This window comes from Mya arenaria, chromosome 6 (genome assembly GCF_026914265.1).
Source record: "Mya arenaria isolate MELC-2E11 chromosome 6, ASM2691426v1".
Taxonomy (NCBI): domain Eukaryota; kingdom Metazoa; phylum Mollusca; class Bivalvia; order Myida; family Myidae; genus Mya; species Mya arenaria.
Genome location: NC_069127.1, coordinates 76,908,672 through 76,928,157, shown reverse-complemented (window position 1 = coordinate 76,928,157; position 19,486 = coordinate 76,908,672). Strand labels below are relative to the sequence as shown.

The 19,486-nt window shown below is 33.8% G+C and overlaps 1 protein-coding gene across 1 annotated transcript in view; it reads left to right on the top strand.

Moving 5' to 3' along the window:
• The window catches only part of LOC128238422 (uncharacterized), a 106,886-nt gene that overhangs the window by 19,522 nt on the left and 67,878 nt on the right, over positions 1 to 19,486 (top strand). Inside the window, exon 2 of the mRNA XM_052954337.1 lies at positions 12,984 to 13,098. Coding sequence (XP_052810297.1) covers positions 13,002 to 13,098 — 97 coding nt within the window. The 5' untranslated portion in view covers positions 12,984 to 13,001. The remainder of the gene's footprint in view (positions 1 to 12,983; positions 13,099 to 19,486) is intronic.

The following is a 19,486-nucleotide window of genomic DNA, read 5'->3' as shown; positions in this document are numbered from 1 at the left end:
CCAATGCCTCAAAATTGCCAGACGGTCATAGAAAAAGGATTTCGCCAGTATTCTCACACACCAACCCATGTATTAGGTTCTTGTCTTGACCATATCTATATCTATGGGTTAGTTGACAGAAGACCATCAACAACACTGACATATTACAGTTACCATGCATGGGTCTCATGTGGTGTTACAAAACATCAATGACAGGTAATTAGTTTTTTTTTTTTTTATTCCACTTGTTAATAAGCATTCCTTGCTTTATATTATTATGAAATGCTGCATATATGCACATATATGTCATAACTTGGCTGTAATTTTGTCATGTATATGACAGATTTATGCTGCATATAAGGACATAGAGTATGGTTTGTCGTGTACGGGCTGTAACCTTCTCTTGTATGGACAGATTTTAAAATGACTGGCCACATGTGTTCGACATACCAAGACAACGTGTCGCGTGCAAGACCTGTGTCCCTCCCTGTAAAATCAAGGTCACACTTAGATGTTTATTCACAATGGAATGCTGCATATAAGGACATAGAGTATAGGTTGTCATGTCTGGGCTCTAACTTTCCATTGTATGGACATATTTTAAAATATCTTGCCACATGTGTTTGACATACCTAGACAACATGTCGCATGCAAGACCCGTGTTCCTACCTGCATATAAGGACATAGATGTCATAACCAGGCTGTAACTGTGTCATGTATATGACATATTTACAACAAAAACTTGGCACATGTGTTTGGCATATGAAGAGTGTGTGTCATATGCAAGATCCACATGCATACATCAAAGGTCAGTGTTTGATCTTTAACTTTTCATGTACTGACCTTGTTCATTGGTCAATGTCTCATTCGGGGGCATTCGTCACATACTGTGACAGCTCTTGTTCTTTTACGGTTAGTAACGGTTTAATATGAATATCTGCGATCTGATTTTTTGTCAGCAATCTTTTATCATTGGTTTGCAGATATTTATGCAAAAATTTGGTCTTTCCAAGACAAAAAATAAAAAAAGATATAAAAATGGTTCTGTGAGAGTGCAGCTTTTATGTAATCTACATTAATAAAATTGGGGGGAAAATAATAAAATTTTGCGAAAAATGGACATTTTTTCGGACGGGGGAAAGTAGAAGGAAGGAAGAAAGAAGAAGTAAATTGCAGCAAAAAAAATCACTGAAAGACAATGTGTACGTCGTATGTGCGTCCATGCATCAATGCTTCTGTATACAATTGCAGGTGAACACGATACAGTCTTCAGTTTTAATTGTGTCTCGATACAACTTGTACAGTAGTTAGATATCCATCTGAGCTCGGTTCCTTACCAGATCTGCCCATTGATGACTAGATTATGGCTGGTGAAAGTATGAACAAATGCTATTTTTAGCAAAGTCCATAGCCACGTCTAGGATTAAAGGGAGACAACTTGTTTTTTGGATGCGCAGTTGGTTTTATGTTGTACTCTCCCTTGCCCTTGTAAAAAAGTGATCACAATTACAGCATTCTCATTCATCAGAGGTTTGATATGATAAATCTAACCTCTGATTCTATCGCTGCAAAATCGAGTGCAAAACTATAAATAGATCATTTTCCTGATATCATCATCGACCAATCAAAACGCTTGTTACATTAAGCATACATAACTATTGATCACTGACCATCGATATGCTGTTTTGCCGTTAATTTATTTTTCATTAATTTTGTAAAGTTAATAAAGCACTCTGTTTTGATATGACTATGATTTTTTTTAGCAAATATCTTTTTTTTAGGAATTTACATTTAAAACACATGGCATTCAAGTACTTAATTTCATAATGTTGTAAAGAAGTTGCAACAGAAAAATGCATGGAAACCAGTTATATAAGACTGCTGACAAAAAATAGATCACAGATTCTTATATTTAAGTTCAAAATTGATGTTTTTTGCATTTTTCTTAAACCGTTAATAACGGTTTTAGCCATAAAACATTAATTTTCAAATAGAGATATAAAAATCTACAATCTGATCTTTTGTCAGCAATATTTGATCATTGGTTTGCAGATATTTACGCAAAAATTTGCTCTTTCCAAGACAAAAAATAAAAAAAGTTGTAAAAACAGTATATCTGTGAGAGCGCAGCTTTAAGGTCAATATGATTTATAGCGGGGGAGGTTGTGGACAATATTGTGCGTGTGTTCTACAGGGGTGGATCTGTGGAGGGTGGTATATTGACGTTTACACAATTAATTGTTCACACTTTCGTAGGATAATCAAATAGATATTTTTATATTTAAACAGGGGCCGACACTAATTATTTTTCCAAGGGACCCCGAAGAGACACCAACATTTGAAATCAGGTGTCCCTTCCTGAAATTAGGAGTCCCTTCCATTTATTACATTTTTTTCATGACTTAACCAGTTTTAATATTAAATTTAACATGCAAATACAGTGTCTTTAAAACACCATATTATACATGTTTTTAACAGCATGTAATGACAAGTTAGTAGCAGTACAATGTCAGACATATGATCCTCTGGCAATGGCAAGAGGAAGATTTTGGTCTCCGAGTCAGTAGATTGGGTTCAAAAGTGGAAAAATGTCTAAGTCCCTTTTGTTTTCAGTCAAAAACAATAGTCTGCTCTTGCATCCAGGAACTACATACTTGGTATGCTAGTTGGTCATGACTAGTAGATGAACCCTATTGATTTTGAGATCAGTATGTCAAAGGTCAAGGTCACCGTGACCTTGAGGTGAAGAAACGGTTTCCGCTCAATAAATTAAGATCCTTTGGGCCAAGAAACTTCATACTTGGTATGCTAGTTGTTCATGAATAGTAGATGACCCCTATTGATTTTGAGATCAAAATGTCAAGGGTCAAGGTGGCGGTTTCCTTCAGGTAAAAAATGATATGTTGGCAGTGACCCTAAGCTTAAAAATGGTCAAAGGTCAAGGTCACCGTGACCTTGAGGTGAAGAAACTGTTTCCACTCACTAACTAAAGAACGCTTGCACCCAGGAACTTCATACTTGGTATGCTAGTTGGTCATGACTAATAGATGACTCCTATTGATTTTGAGATCAAAAGGTCAAAGGTCAAGGTTACCTTCAGGTAAAAAAACGATATGTTGGCGGTAACCTTAAGCTTAAAAATGGTTTCAGCTCAATAACAAAAGAACGCTTGTACCCAGGAACTTCATACTTGGTATGCTAGTTGGTCATGACTAGTAGATGACTCCTATTGATTTTGAGATCACTAGGTCAAAGGTCAAGGTCACCATGACCTTGAGGTGAAGAAACGGTTTCTGCTTAATACCTAAAGAACGCTTGTACATAGGAACTTCATACTTGGTATGCTAGTTGGTCATGACTAGTAGATGACTCCTATTGATTTTGAGATTGTTAGGTCAAAAGTCAATGTCACCGTGACCTTGAGGTGAAGAAACAATTTCGGCTCAATAACTAAAGAATACTTGCACCCAGGAACTTAATACTAGGAATGCTAGTTGGTCATGACAAGTAGATGACCCCTAACAAATTTAATACAATTTTTTTTAATATACCAAAAAGGATGAACAAGTGTCGAAAGCAATGGTTCTTTTGAAGGATAGCAAGTTTAATTTAAAAGAAATGTGCATAAAACACGGTATTGCTACCATATGAGACCATAGTAAATCGCAGTAAATCTTTTAGCATGCACCAATCATTTAATATTTTTGCTTTTTCAGCTATTAAATAAAAAGTTATAATATTGTTAATAGTAATTAATATTTTCCATAAATGCATTATTTAGTGAGAAGTTAAGGGTGTATCACTCAAAATTTATGTTTGTTTTACATGTGTATGTATTGATTTTGAATAAGAGTGTCACTTAAAGGTAAAGAGGGAAAATCTTCACACGAAAAACTTTGAAAATATTCTTGTCTCAAACCACAAGCCCAAGACCCTTGATATTTGGTATGTAGCATCACATGATGGCTTTCAACCAAGCGTTTTTAAATTATGCCCCTAGGGTCAAAGTTGGCCACAGCCTGGGGGATACAAGTTTCCTATAGACTTGTATAGGATAATCATTGAAAATTATCTTGTCTGCTAGGAGCCTCACCCTTGATATTTGGTATGTAGCATCATATTGTGGTCCTTTTCCAAGTTTATTCAAATTCTACCATTGGAGTTAAAACTGCCCCTGCCCCAGGAGTCACAAGTTTCTTATTTACTTATATAGGGAAATCTTTGAAAATCTTTTTATCTGAAAGCGCTAGGCCCTGACCCTTGATATTTGTTATGTAGCATCAAATGATGGCTCTCTACCCAGTTTGTTTAATTTATCCCCCTAATGGGTAGAACGGGCCACGCCTAAGGGGTCACAAGTTTCATATACACTGATATAGGGAAATCTTTGATTTTTTTCAATATATTTTATTAGCTTTAGAAGTTCTCTGTCAAATTTGTTCAAATCGTGTATCTTGGGTCAAAACTGCCCCATACCCTTATAACCTAATTTTGAAGCTACAGCAATGAAATTTGGACCATGTGTCGGTTTAGAAACAACTAGTAATGTTGTTCTTAGATGATATTGACCTTTCCACCTACTTTATTGTGGGGCCTGACTAGGCGACATACAGGCGTTACTTTTGTTGGCGGGGACGGCGGCGACGGTGACGTCCGCGTCCCGTTTTCACTTGTTCGGGGCATATCTTGTAAATTATTAGTGGTATCAACTTGAAATTTCATATGTAGATAGATCTCATTGAGGGCAAGTGCAGTGCCCTTATGAAAATACGCTCTTTCAATAAGATCGTACGAGCTCGCGACAAGCTCGTTACGACCTTGCACAATCTTAATTTCCCCTGTTGCTTGCTCGTACAAGCTTGTATGAGATCGCGCAAGGTTTTGACAAGAGCAAGCTCGTGCGAGCTTGCTATCTTTACGAGCTTGCACGAGCTTGGACCACAAATTATATTATATGGAGCAAGCTATGAGAACTTAGAAATTTTAACAAACTCTGAAAAAAGACTAAGTCCATAAAATATCAGAAAAATCACCAAATGTCACATTGATGCACATTGTAAATGTAAAACATAACTTAAGTACAAGGACATAATTTTTTTTATTTAATTATATATATTTATAATTATTTATGATTACTGAATAATAATATCTCTTATAATAATAATCATCATCATAAGTGTTGAATACTAAGCACGTATTAAACATATTATACATGTATGAATATCATTAATAATAACACTCAAAAAACAACAGTTAATTTAACCAACAAAAAGATCCAACAAGTACTAGCAATGGGAATCCAACCAATATGACCTGACAACCTACAGTAGCAGTTCAATCATCACTTCATCACTTCATTTTGGTCAAATCAGGCACAAGTAGATCGATATCCATCCATTAAATGCAGTCCAACCAACACTTGTGCTTCCATTAAATATTGTTCAACCAAAACTTGTAAATCAACTGATTATAGCTGTCCAAACAACAATAACTGTCTATCCAACAGTGATTCAAATAACACTAGTTGTCCATCACACATTCTGTCCAACAAGCAGTCCAAACAACACTGGTGGTCCAACCAACACTTCCGGTCCAACCATTTATAATTGTTCAATCAACACGTATGGTCCATCCAATATAGCGGCCCAGTAAGCAATAGATGCCCAACCAACATTAGTGTTTCAACAGGCACTAGCTGTCCATCACGTTGCTACCAATCTAGCAGTCCAACCAATTGTAGTGATGTTCTTCATTGAAAGCAAATGATCTCAGAAGATAACATCAGCATATTTGAATAATATCTGTAAAGAAAGGAATGGAACATAAAAGTATATTTTTTATAAAAAAAAGTAAATAACTCTCAGACTTATTTATGGATGGGGTTTAAGACAATCTGGACAATTTAAGTGCAGGCCTGGGTGTATGTGACTAGTCCTGTGGCCATCATAATATTTAAACATAACTAACTAGTAACAAATTATTCAGAAGACTACACAGGTGACAGCATGACATAATTGCTCTTTCTAAGTAAAATGTTTATTACATAGTAATAAAATACACAAAGCATTATAAATATCATACCTTATATTGATGAGGATTTATATATGTTCATTCATAAGACTTATTAGTTATACCTGGTCATGTACATACAGATTCCTTATAATAGATTTTGATGGTCAGATAGTAAAACAGACTAATGTATTATTTGTATTGATTTTCAAGTAAAACAGACTAATGTATTATTTGTATTGATTTTCAAACAAATATTTTTAGAATAGATGAGAATTATTTGTTGGTAATAATACTCCAATAAGAAAAGTACCGCAGTCTTTTCTGAACCATCTACCCCACCCACCAGAACCACAGGCATCTGAATCATTGTTTGTCACTAAAATGTTGTTTAAAACCATTTTGGGTACATACAATGAGATAAACAACACATCTGAGGATATTTAGTGTCTTTCATATAAAAAAAAGAAACAAGGTATGTAACTCAAACTTACCCGATTTCACGGTAGAGTCCAGTTTTATGCAAATTTCTCAACCAACATAAAAACAATCCATTTTTAAATAAGTGACATGGAAAGAAGAGTCAATTACCTTTAAAATGGTGTGCGATATGTTGGTATAACTATATTGTCTTTAGACAAACAAGCATAATTCAATGTCCAATTCTCGTGTTTTTCTTTAGTCGGAAAGAGTACAGCAAATTCAGATCGTCAATTTTCCCCGTGTAAACAGTACTCAAAACAGACCTATTGAAGTTATTTTATGCTTCAGTGTACAGATAAATTAATTCCATTCCATAATATCACGAAAACCCTAACATCACAATGTTAGAAACAACTGTATCAGTCTTTAAACTAAATCCTCTTTAAATTTCGTAGGCAGCTGGCCATTTTACCCACAAGCGCCCAGATGATGTCATTGACATGTACATTTAACATCTTTGTACCGGCTTGAATGTGAGCCACACAAGCTTGGATGGGTCAAATACTCTTCTTTGGAGGTTGATCAGAAACAGCTGAGCGCTGTCAGGAAAATGTCCGCCTCAAACAAAATTTTAAAGTGGAAGACTGATACGGTTGTTTCTTAAACTGTGGTGTTAGTCTTATTGTGATATAAAGGAATGGAATTAATTTATCTGTACACTGAAGCATAAAATAACTTCAATAGGTCTGTTTTGAGTACTGTTTACACGGGGAAAATTGACGATCTGAATTTGCTGTACTCTTTCCGACTAAAGAAAAACACGAGAATTGGACATTGAATTATGCTTGTTTGTCTAAAGACAATATAGTTATACCAACATATCGCACACCATTTTAAAGGTAATTGACTCTTCTTTCCATGTCACTTATTTAAAAATGGATTGTTTTTATGTTGGTTGAGAAATTTGCATAAAACTGGACTCTACCGTGAAATCGGGTAAGTTTGAGTTACATACCTTGTTTCTTTTTTGTATATGAAAGACACTAAATATCCTCAGATGTGTTGTTTATCTCATTGTATGTACCCAAAATGGTTTTAAACAACATTTTAGTGACAAACAATGATTCAGATGCCTGTGACCAGAACTAAGTGTCCAGGTAAACAGTCAAGCGATTTATAGCTCAAATAACAAATGTCATTCAAATAATATCACAATAATGTAATATAAATTCATTAAAATGACAAATCTAATATAAATAAATAAATTATAACAAACCTGGAATGATAATTAGTCCGCTGTTATTGTACTTCGTTATAACCCGGAAATAAACCGGAAGTCACCCTGGACCGCAAAGGATTATGGTCTATTGGAAAGTCGAAAATGTTTGTCGAAATAATGCGCCAAATAAACTGAAGTGTTGTTTCGTTTATTAAAGGTAAGTTCAAGCAAAGTTTGGGGTATAATTCAATTACATTTATAAGGATCTTTTACGCTAACATTATTGTTTAAAATAACATAGCAACATTTTAAAGTAATGAACAAATATGTTTTGTTGTAATACATTTTCGCGACAAACGTACGAAATACGTTTTTGTAGAAACACAGTTAAATGAATGTTTGTGACTAGCGTACAGCTAATACTTCATTGTTATATATTTTAACAGCTATTATATTTGTTACTTAATGTAAGTAGGCTATTTTTGTCTAAAAAAAGAATCAATTGCCATAAATGTCCAGCAGCGATGCAAAAGTGGGTGGGAAGGTCAAAAACTAAAACGTTTAAAAAGTCCTTATATAGTTTTGAGGAACGATCTTTTAGGGGAGTGAAACATCTATTATTGGCAACATGTTTTGGTGTAGTAAGTTATAGTTAAGTGTCTGAAATGTTGTTTCGTCTATTTTAGCCGGCCTAAGTGAGCTAACAAAGAAATCATCAGTCCACAAAAGAATCAACCAGGGAAGGAGAAAAACATTCAAAGCTGCAAATGCCAAATCCATCAGTGAGTAGACTATTTTTAAAGCACATGGTAAGATTTCCATGTTGCAATGGATAAATGGGTATGAATCATGCTAGTGAAATATTGAACCTCAAAACTAAGTAGAAATTGATTTTTTTTAACATTTTAAAGTTTGGTCCTTCAATGGGCTTTTGCATCACTGCTGACCCTTGACCTTTTAAAAAACCACTATGCAAGCAAATTATGGTTTAGTGTCTGAAATGTTGTTTCGTCTATTTTAGCCGGCCTAAAGGAGCTAACAAAAAAATCATCAGTCCATAAAAGAATCAACCAGTGAAGGAGAAAAACATTCAAAGCTGTAAATTGCCAAATCCATCAGTGAGTATATAGACTATTTTTCAATTCCCATGGTAAGATTTTCATTCTGATTTTGAAAACAATATGGTGAATGTGTGGAGTGGATTTTATTTGTAACGGACAAACACTTATAAAAATATTTTTTAAAAATAAGACTCAATAAATTTGAGCACTTTAGTTTGAACAAATACAATAATCTATCATTAATTTATATACCTGCGACATTGAAATCTTAATTCGCACTGATTTGATAACCAACTGGCCGTTAGTTATTGGAAAATATTGGCAGTACAAATAAAAAAAGAAATATTTTTCAGGTTGGAAGATGGATGTCAAAGTCTCAGACAAAAGCTTCCAGAGTTAAGGAGAGAACACTTCAACAGAAACAAGCACGAGAAGAATGACTGCAAAAAAGTTTTCCGCAGATTCGTTTCCTTATCAAGTGTATTTAAGGAAAATGGACCTGTCTACAGAGACTAGATGTAAATGTCAAGGACTGCAATGAGCAATTCAATGACTCCTTTCTAATTGTGTCAAGTGTCATAAAAAATTAAAACTGTTATAAATGGACGTGTAGTAATGATGAAATTATTACCCTGTTGCGAATAACATTAACTATTCATGAACTTAGTTCATGAATGACATTTTGAAAAAATCATGTTCATTAACTGTCAAGTTCATTAACTAAGTGGGAGTTCATGAACATGATTTGTCCAAATTGTCATTCATGAATAGTTTATGTTTTTCTTTAAGAGCACACGCCAGGGGCTAGAATAAGGTTTATAGGTGAATAAGGGTCCTCTTATTTAAACTTCAGATAGGCTTGCACAAGCTCGCAAAGTGAATTGTAACGAGCTTATCAAGCTCGTAATATTGCTCATACAAGCCTGTAAAGCTGCTCGTGACGAGCTTGTACGATCTTGTTTTTAAGCTTGTACTATCTTAATTTTGAGCGTGTACGAGCTTAAACGAACACGTACGAGCTGGTATTTGTTTCAATTACGGCCCATAATAGCTTAAAGCTCGGGCGCGCTTGCTCGCGAACTAGATTGGGAAGTTGATCGTACGATCCCTTGACAAGCTCGTCTTCTAGCTCGCGATTTTCATAAGGGTGTACAAGAACTGTTACTATTGCTTCCATATTTTTAGAGTTATTGCCCTTTGTTAATTTTTATGCTTATAAAATTCAGAATTTCAGCAAGCCCGGAAGACATTTTACCAGTGCAGGGCTTGCGGGCTTGTGTTAATTATGACCACTGGTTTTAGAGTAATTGCCCTTTGTTAATTTTCATGCTTAAAGTTTTGTCCGGGTCATATCTTGAAGAATATAAGAGGTATCAACTTGAAACTTCATAGCTAGATTATGAGATCTCATTGAGGGCAAGTGCAGTGCACAAGAACCATAACTTTTGCTTCCATATTTTTAGAGTTATTGCCCTTTGTTGGCATCAGCGTCCCGTTTTCATCTGTCCAGGGCATATCTGGTAAACTATTAATGGTATCAACTTGAAATTTCATATGTGTATAGATCTCAGTAAGGGCAAGTGCAGTGTACCAGAACTGTTACTCTTGCTTCCATATTTTACGAGTTATTGCCCTTTGTTAATTTTCATGCTTAAAGTTTTGTCCTGAGCATATCTTGTAGAATGTAAGAGTTATCAACTTAAAAGTTCATATGTAGATAGATCTCATTGAGGGCAAGTGCAGTGTACAATAACGGTAACTCTTGCTTTCTTAGTTTAAGAGTAATCGCCCTTTGTTAATTTTAATGCTTAAAATTTAGACAGAAGGGAGACAGAGGTGCTTATTTCACACCGAAAACATATTAATCCATTACCTTCAAATTATTTCTCATTGTCATTGATTTCAGTACAGTATTTATTTTCCCCCTCCGAATCGAAGATTTTGGGAAAGGGATATCATTTTGGCGTTGTCCGTCCGTCCGCCCATCTGGTACCATATCTTGGTAGGCATTGATCAGAATATGTTCAATCTTGGTCAGAATGTTCCCCTTGGTCAAAAACTACGTCAAATCTTAGAAAAATCTTTGGAACATACTAGAGGCATTATACATGGTCAAATATACATGAAACTTAATCAGAATGTTGTCCTTGATGAACTCTTGGTCTTAAATAAAACTGAAAAACTAGGTCACATGACCCAAAAATAGAATTTTTTTGTTAACACTTAAGAGATAACAATTTCTGCCCAAATATCCTGGAAATTTGTCAGAAAGGTTGTTTCGATGATTTCTAGCTCAAGTTTAAATATGGGCCATCTGGGGTCTAAAACTAGGTCACAGAGCCCAAATATGGAAAAACCTTGTTAACACGCTAGAGGTAACATTTTCAGCCCAAATATCCTGGAAATTTGTCAGAAAAGTTGTTTCGATGAATTCTATCTCAAGTTTGAATATGGGTCATCTGGGGTCAAAAACTAGGACACAGAGCCCAAATATGGAAAAACCTTGTTAACTCTCTAGAGGTAGCATTTTCAGTCCAAATATCCTGGAAATTTGTCAGAAAGGTTGTTTCGATAATTTCTAGGTCTAGTTCGAATATGAGCCATCTGGGGTCTAAAATAAGGTCACAGCCCAAATATGGAGAAACGCTGTTAACTCTCTAGAGGTAACATTTTCAGCCCAAATATCCTGGAAATTTGTCAGAAAGGTTGTTTCGATAATTTCTAGGTCAAGTTCGAATATGAGTCATCTGGGGTCTAAAACAAGGTCACAGCCCAAATATGGAAAAACCTTGTTAACTCTCTAGAGGTAACATTTTCAGCCCAAATATGTTAGAAATGTTGTTTTGCTGATTTCTAGGTCAGGTGTGGTGGGTCATTTGGGGTTAAAAACTAGGTTACAGGGCTCTAGTATTGAAAAGCCTTGTAAACTATTTAGAGGCTACATTTTCAGCCAAAATATCCTCGAAATTTGTCAGAAAAGTTGATTTGATAATTTTTAGGTCAAGTTCAAATATGGGTCATTTGGGGTCAAAAACTAGGTCACAGATCTCAGTTCTCACTATTCAGAATAAATTTCTTGAACGTCAAGGATGGCACTGTGATGTAGGGATTAAGCATCTGATTCCTCATCTGTTGGTCATGTTGATATAATCCTATTAGCGGTTGTTTACATTTTCTTTTTCTTAAAAAAAATATAAAAAATGATTATGTTCACTATGATACATGTATTGCTTTATTCATTTATCCCTCTAAATGATTTAAAAGTCCACTGACAGATGTCAAAAACTACTGATAATACACTGCCAAGTCTTGGAAGGGGTTAACATGTCTTCTTATAGTAGACTTCTATAAAGTTTTCTTCAAATCCTGACCCTTGTGTCAAATTTATCCCTGCCCAACAGTTTAGACCGTTTTACAGGTGAGCGATCTAGGGCCATCATTGCCCTCTTGTTTATTTTTGAAGATACAGGAATGAAATTTGGACCATGTGTACAGAAAACAAATACACTAACACTTAAATTTTTAGAGCCTGATTAACAATAACTGTTTTGTTGCTGTAAATCAACACATGCCCTTATTAATACTGTTACATTTCTCAACATTTCATATACCTTTTTTTCACTTTCATTGCATTTTTTTGCAAAAATTAGTGAAATGACATTAGAAGACTGTCCCCCAAATCGTTCATGTTATTCACTTTCCTTGGATGATTTTAAGTTATATAAAAATGATGTATATGTACACCTCTTCCAATTTTGTTAAGCAATGTTTATTTGTCCAAAAACATTTCCACCAGGGCACCTCTAACTTTATTTCAAAATAATCTTGTATGTTCCTATGGTCACCATAAACCACTTTTGTTCAAACCGGATCAATTGGTAAGACCAACACAACCACTTCAACATTTGAAAGTACTCAATCATACTTTAACCTTAAGTTGCATTGCCATAAACCAATAAACGTTTTCATTGTCATAAGAAACAAAGGTTAATAAAACTTTCACTGAGGTGAGCGTCTTAGGGCCATCATGGCTGTCTTGTTTATGGCAAAGGTACTCCAAAACAAGTTGTTAAATTGAATTGTCATTTTGCTCCAAACAAAACAAAACATTTGTCACATCCAAAATCACTAGTTAAGGAAATTTATGTATTTGACATCTGACTCTTTTGTCAGAAAATATATGTCAACCAAACAATACTACCTGTAATTCTGAAGTTATGTTTGTTTTAACATTCCATTAAATTATGTTTTATTGTTGGAATACCCTGTTTCATGATGTATACTGTTTGCAGGGTGTGAAAATCAGAACCATGTCGGAACGGTGTCCACGATGCACAAAGCCTGTTAACTTTGCAGAGCAAGTTCTTGCATTTGGCAAAACATACCACAAGCTATGTCTAAAGTGTGGTGAGTACATTAAACGTGCCATAAGTAGCTTCAAGTGTGATATTGCCATCATATAGTTATTTTACAGATACTGTTTTGGCAAAAAAAAACCACATTGGCTCTTTCCTTGAGTGTATGAAAAAAACTATGTAACAATCTTGACTATATGAACTATAAACTTTGCTCTGTTTAAGTGTTTTTTAGAGGTTGTATAGGCTGTTCTCTGTAATAATCTTGACAAGATGAACTATAAGCTCTTCTTTGCTATTGTCTTGGCAAGAGTATGCATAAGCTGTCCTCTGTTACAGTCTTTGCAAGATTAATTTTAAGCTCTTCTCTGCTACTGTCTTGGTAAAAGTATGTTTAAGCTGTCCTCTGTAACAGTCTTGACAAGATGAACTATAAGCTCTTCTTTGCTTCTGTCTTGGCAAGAGCATGTATAAGCTGATCTCCGCTACAGTTTTGGTAATATTGATGCGACCCGCATCTGGACATAAGAAAAATAGAATAATGTCATTTTACTTACCTCTCAAATGTTTAGGGTTATGGCATCCTTTTCATGCTTTTGGTGCATTTGCACAACTTCATACATTTGACTACATTAAGTAAGCAGCCTTATGCATAATTCTGTGCATATATTAATGCCCCCACAAAGTGGCGGCATATAGGGTTGCCCTTGTCCGTACGTACGTCCGTACGTACGTACGTCCCGAAGATTGTTTCCGATCTAATTCTTGAAAACCGTTTGTCCAATCCTCACCAAACTTTAAACACATGTTTGTGACCATAATATCTTGATCAAGTTCGATAGTCATGGAAATTGCTTTAGTCATTTAGGAGTTACGGCCCTTTTTTGCCAAAAATACTTCAAAAATATATGTTTCCAATCTAATTCTTGAAAAGTATGTGTCCAATCCTCACCAAACTTTACATACATGATTGTGACCATAATATCTTGATCAAGTTCGATAGCCATGGAAATCGCTGTTGTCATTTAGGAGTTACGGCCCTTTATTTGCAAAAAAAGACTTGAAAAATACGTCCCGAAGATTGTTTCCGATCTAATTCTTGAAAACTGTTTGTCCAATCCTCACCAAACTTTAAACACATGTTTGTGACCATAATATCTTGATCAAGTTCGATAGTCATGGAAATCGCTTTAGTCATTTTGCCAAAAATACTTCAAAAATCATTATGGCTTATTTTCTGTGACAAAAAACCGAAGTGGGGGCATCCGTGTCCTATGGACACATTTCTAGTTTACATAGAGGTTTCTAATGACACATTATATGAATCTGACAGGGATGCCACGAATTTGTATTGCATGTTTAAGTTTATGTTGTTTATTTCACAGTGATTTGGTGGGAATGAGCTTGTGGTTTGGTGTCATTTGACCTGTACAAAATTTTGTGACATTTAACCTAAAATATATACTTTCTTCTTCAGATTCATCAAAGGGGTCACTCCTTCCAACTATCTAGCATAAGAAACAAAGCATAGTGCTATTTAGGCATTTCGAGATTTTCTGACTTTGTTTAAGTGCAGTAATTCATAGTTATTTTAGGCTAGATAGTTGGTAAAACATAAGTATGACTCGTTATTTTATCTTATATCACAATTATGAGAGCTTATTTGAGAAATCGGGGAATGCAGTGCCATATAAATATGTTTTATCATCACACGTATTGCAATTATTTGGTAACCATATTGTTTATGGAGTTATAAAACACTGCATTCCCCGATTTCACAAACAAGGCCTCATAATTAATTTTGTGATATAAGATAAAATAACGAGTCATACTTACGTTTTATGATGATATCCGTTCTTTTGCTCTAGCTCGGAAGTGTCATTGGCTCTTTTTTTATACACAGCTCCTAAAAGAGCTGGAGCCACTGTTTCGCACTCGTGGTTTTGAGAAAAACAGATGGTCCAACGTAAATTATTTTTGTGGAATTTTAAGTGAGGTGCATATTCAATGTGGAACAAAATGGCAGATTATTTCAATATTTTTGTGTATATTTTGACCTGGTAAGTAAGTTTATATCACTTTTTTTGCAATATAAATACACCTTAACCTTGAAGCCAGACGTGTAATATCCACTTGGTTGTTCAATCTTTATTTCTAGAGGCCATAACAAAAACGTTATTGCATGTATAAGCTGAATGATTGTTTGTAACAAAGTGAAAATATTAATTGCGTGACTTGAAACTGTGTTTTTAGTCAAAATATACCATTCTTGGACCTATTTAAGCTGGATTTTATCAAGTTTTTGTATTTCTTTACGACAGCTTTTGCACTAACATGGGTACTATATGGCCAATTTGTTTATGTTTAGACACTAATGTTTGCTGTGGAAGTTTTATGCAGTTTTTGTTCGCAGCAGAATCAGATTCAGTGTCATGACTGTGTGTTAATATAAGTGTAATAAAATTATAACAAAAAGCAATTTGTTTCCTAAACATAAGTATGTTTATTTATAACTTTGCCCGGAAATGGCTCTACCAAAAACTTGGATGTTAGATGTAATTGTAATGCCAAATTACCTACCTGTTCTCGAATAAGTCCCATATAAATATATATCTTTGCTAATATTTGTCACTTACTATACCAAAATCAACACGAAGCAGCTCCCGGTATATTTCATATACCAGATGAAGATGTTCACCTTGCTAAATATAGAGAAATAATTTTATTTCATTGTTTGGACATGCAAGTGCATCCCTTTATTTAGACCTGTACCTTACAATATGAAATAATCTGCATTGAACATGTCCCTTACTTAAAATTCCACAAAAAAAATTTTTTGTTGGACCTCCCTGGGAAGAAAAACCTTTTCTGGAAATGTTTGTTAAGTGACATTATGCCAAGATATAAACTGATACTGTCCTATTATGGCTTAAGATATTTTCTGACAATGGTTTTATGCCAGTCGAGAGCGCCAAATAGGAGGTTGCGGGAGTTGTCGGGTCGTTGAGGAGATTGTTCCCGAAAATGGGAGCTTTACTGACTGAATAATGAAGATGATTAGTTTGTTTGAAAATCAAGTCCTTTATTTTTGAAAGCAAACACACATATATATATATATATATATATATATATATATATATATATATATATATATATATATATATATATATATATATATATATATATATATCAATAAACACAAAGTACAAAAGATGTTACAAATACTTAAACTAATTTGGGGAAATTAGCATACAACTCGCTTTTAAAAATGCATGTGAAAGGTTAACTGGTTGACAACATTTCATATTACAATTAGTTTAATTTAATATATTACAATTAGTTTAATTTAATATATTACAATTAGTTTAATTTAATAATTGTTTGTTTAATAACTTTAATAAAATAAACTTTATAAATACTTGCAAACAGAAATAAGATATGTACATTTCTAAGTGAGTTCATATTTTAAGACAAATAATTGAATAACATAATTTCCACATAATTCAAACTTCTTATTATATGAATATAACTTCTAAATGTTTTAACAATAAATTCACAAAATATTAAAACTATTATATTTAAAAGTACTTTGATAAAATAAATTGAGTTAAACACAAAAAAGTAATATATAAAAATAATGACAACATACCTGAATAATGAAGATGAGCTTGTTTAAAAATCAAGTCCTTTATGATTTTCAGGACACAGGCTTCATCTTAAATACTAAGTTTTCAACAATATGATACAGATCTCAGATTTGATAAGCACCATTAAATCATTAACTTGTCAGTACAAAAATTCTAAAATTGAAGCTGAGTAGTCTGAGGGATTGTGCTACTGTTTTGAAGAAAAATATATAATAGGTTGACATCAATTAAGGTAATTAAAGGAAACCACTTAGCCTAAGGTGGCCAAATTATTAAACTTAAAAACAAGTTAAGAATCTAAAAAGATATTTATTAACTGCCAAAAATATTATACAGGCTGCAGGCATTAATATGTTTACATGATGTATAGACATGCAAAGTTCGAAAAGGAGTTTTAGTCATAATAGTTATTCTTAAACTATATCTAAATAAGTAATTCTGAGTTATTTAACAAAATATACATATTATCCAAATAAAATAAATATGTGTAATTTACAATTATCATTTTTACATAAATTTATATTTAATTTATGTAACAAAAATGTGGGGCATAATAAAGGTAACAGCATGTCTATTACCATAGGACACTAACTTGAATAAGGAAAGAAATGGTGGTGATAGATTTTTAGAGCCTTCGTTTCAAACAGAAATTTTAACATTCATTGTACATTGTAAATTTGTCACCGTGTGACTTTCTCTTTCAAATTCTGTTAGAAAATTTATTGTTCTTTTTTTTGGTTACATCTTATTTTTCTATGATATTTACTTTCATTATTTCCTTAAAGAGACTTTTGTCAGTCATTCTAATTGCAATTGAGTGTTTTGACATTTCTGATAAGATTTTACTGCTTCCTCTTCTTAATTATTATCAGTTAATTATCTCAGATCATAATCATAAACCTTACTCTTTGAGACTTTGACACTTCTCAATTACATACATGCCATATTTTCTGGAGACCATTCAGGGGGATTTGTTCAAAAGGCTGAAAATTCAGGGGGATTTTGGTTGTATTCAGCAGGTCTAAGTTGGCGAAATTTTAAAGTATTTTTAGACGCAAGTACGAAAAAATGTATTCACATATAGTTTGCTTTGAAAAACTCTTAACTTTTTCATTATACAGAATTATTTTATGTCGTGATTTATCATATTCTTATGATAAACTGTCATGTTATACTGTAATGCACTTGCAGAACAAAATATGTCATTGGAAAAATATGTTTTCGAGACAATTAAATTAAATTTACCTTCCTCCAAAGTCTTTTAAAAAATTGTGCTTAATTCTATCGGCTTGATGACTTTCAGACAATAAGAGAATGGAATAAATATTATTAATTTCTTCCTTCCAAAATAGTAATATTTCTTTGCCTTTGATAATTACTACAAATTAATTGATCACTTGTTGTAAAAGTTTCCTTTTGGCATTTCACCCTTGTGGAGTTGTTTCTTTACATTCAGTTTCACTCACATACTGTGGTTTCACTTACTTTGTCATTATTGTCTGATGTAAAAATTCTAAAAAAAAAAATATATTTTTTTTTTAAATTCCGGGGTTTTTTTTTCTCCCGCCGGGAGACCGGGGGATGGATCGAAATTCCAGGGGATTTTTCTCCCCGCCGGGGGATATGGCATGTATGCAATTATCTCAGACTTAATCTAATTGTAAATTTTATTTATGACAATAATTATTTTTGAGTGACACTTCTAAAATCTTCGATCATTATCTTTTTATCACTTAATTCTGATTGGTAACTTCTACTCTTTAAGTTAGTATATAAGTATGTACATTTTTCATTTAGGGAAGAGAAAATATATACATTAGAGATACATATAGACTAGGAACTTCGTACTTCTTCTTTTGCTAAGGAAATATCTTTGAACTACTTTTTTTTATGACTATATAATTAATTCACTTACTTTCATAACTTAATATATCACACGGACTATTGAATGTTTCTTGTTAAATAAGTCTTTGGATTTATCTTTGTTAACTATTCAACTTAAATGTGGAATTAATAAAGAACCAACTTTTAAACATCTTAATTGGACTTGAGTTGTTAATCAAAATGAACCATTAAACGTGATCTGAACTTAAACGGTAACTCGCAGATGTGCCAGCTAATTCCCCAAATGAATGGCCAACTGCACGTGCCCCTTAGACAGTGTGGCTCGGGCTCGGTGACCACCCCTACTATACCGGAGTGTATATACTGGCCCGTTCCCGACGCTGCACGACTTAACTAACTGGGGTGCGCGGTGCCATATTCATCATATTAAAGTATGGAAAAATCTCAAAACACATTGGCATGATGGTGAAAATTGATGAGGAATTATTTAATGATGTGGTAAAATTATATGTCAGTATCTGATCTTTCATTTCTGCTGCCTGTATAATTTGGTCATAAAATATAGATCACATATGAATCTGCCACCAATATAAATAGGAAGTACAGTGGACAGAAAAAAATGAAGATACCATTTTCATCATTTCTATGAGTATTTTATACGGTGCATGCAAGTATTTTATAAATTGGTATTTGAGGTTATTGCTATGGAAATGATACACTGGTTCTGGCATAGTTCATTTAGTTTTACACTAAAGATCAATAAGGTGAAAACCCATGAAGAAGTCAGTTGGACATACTATATATTCATTCAGATATTTATAATGCCCCCTTGGAAGAAGAGGGGGTATATTGCTTTTCACATGTCAGTCTACATGTCAGTCGGTTGGTCCGTCTGTCCGTTGGAAGACCAAAGCTTGTCCGAGTGATAACTTGACAATTCCTGGACCT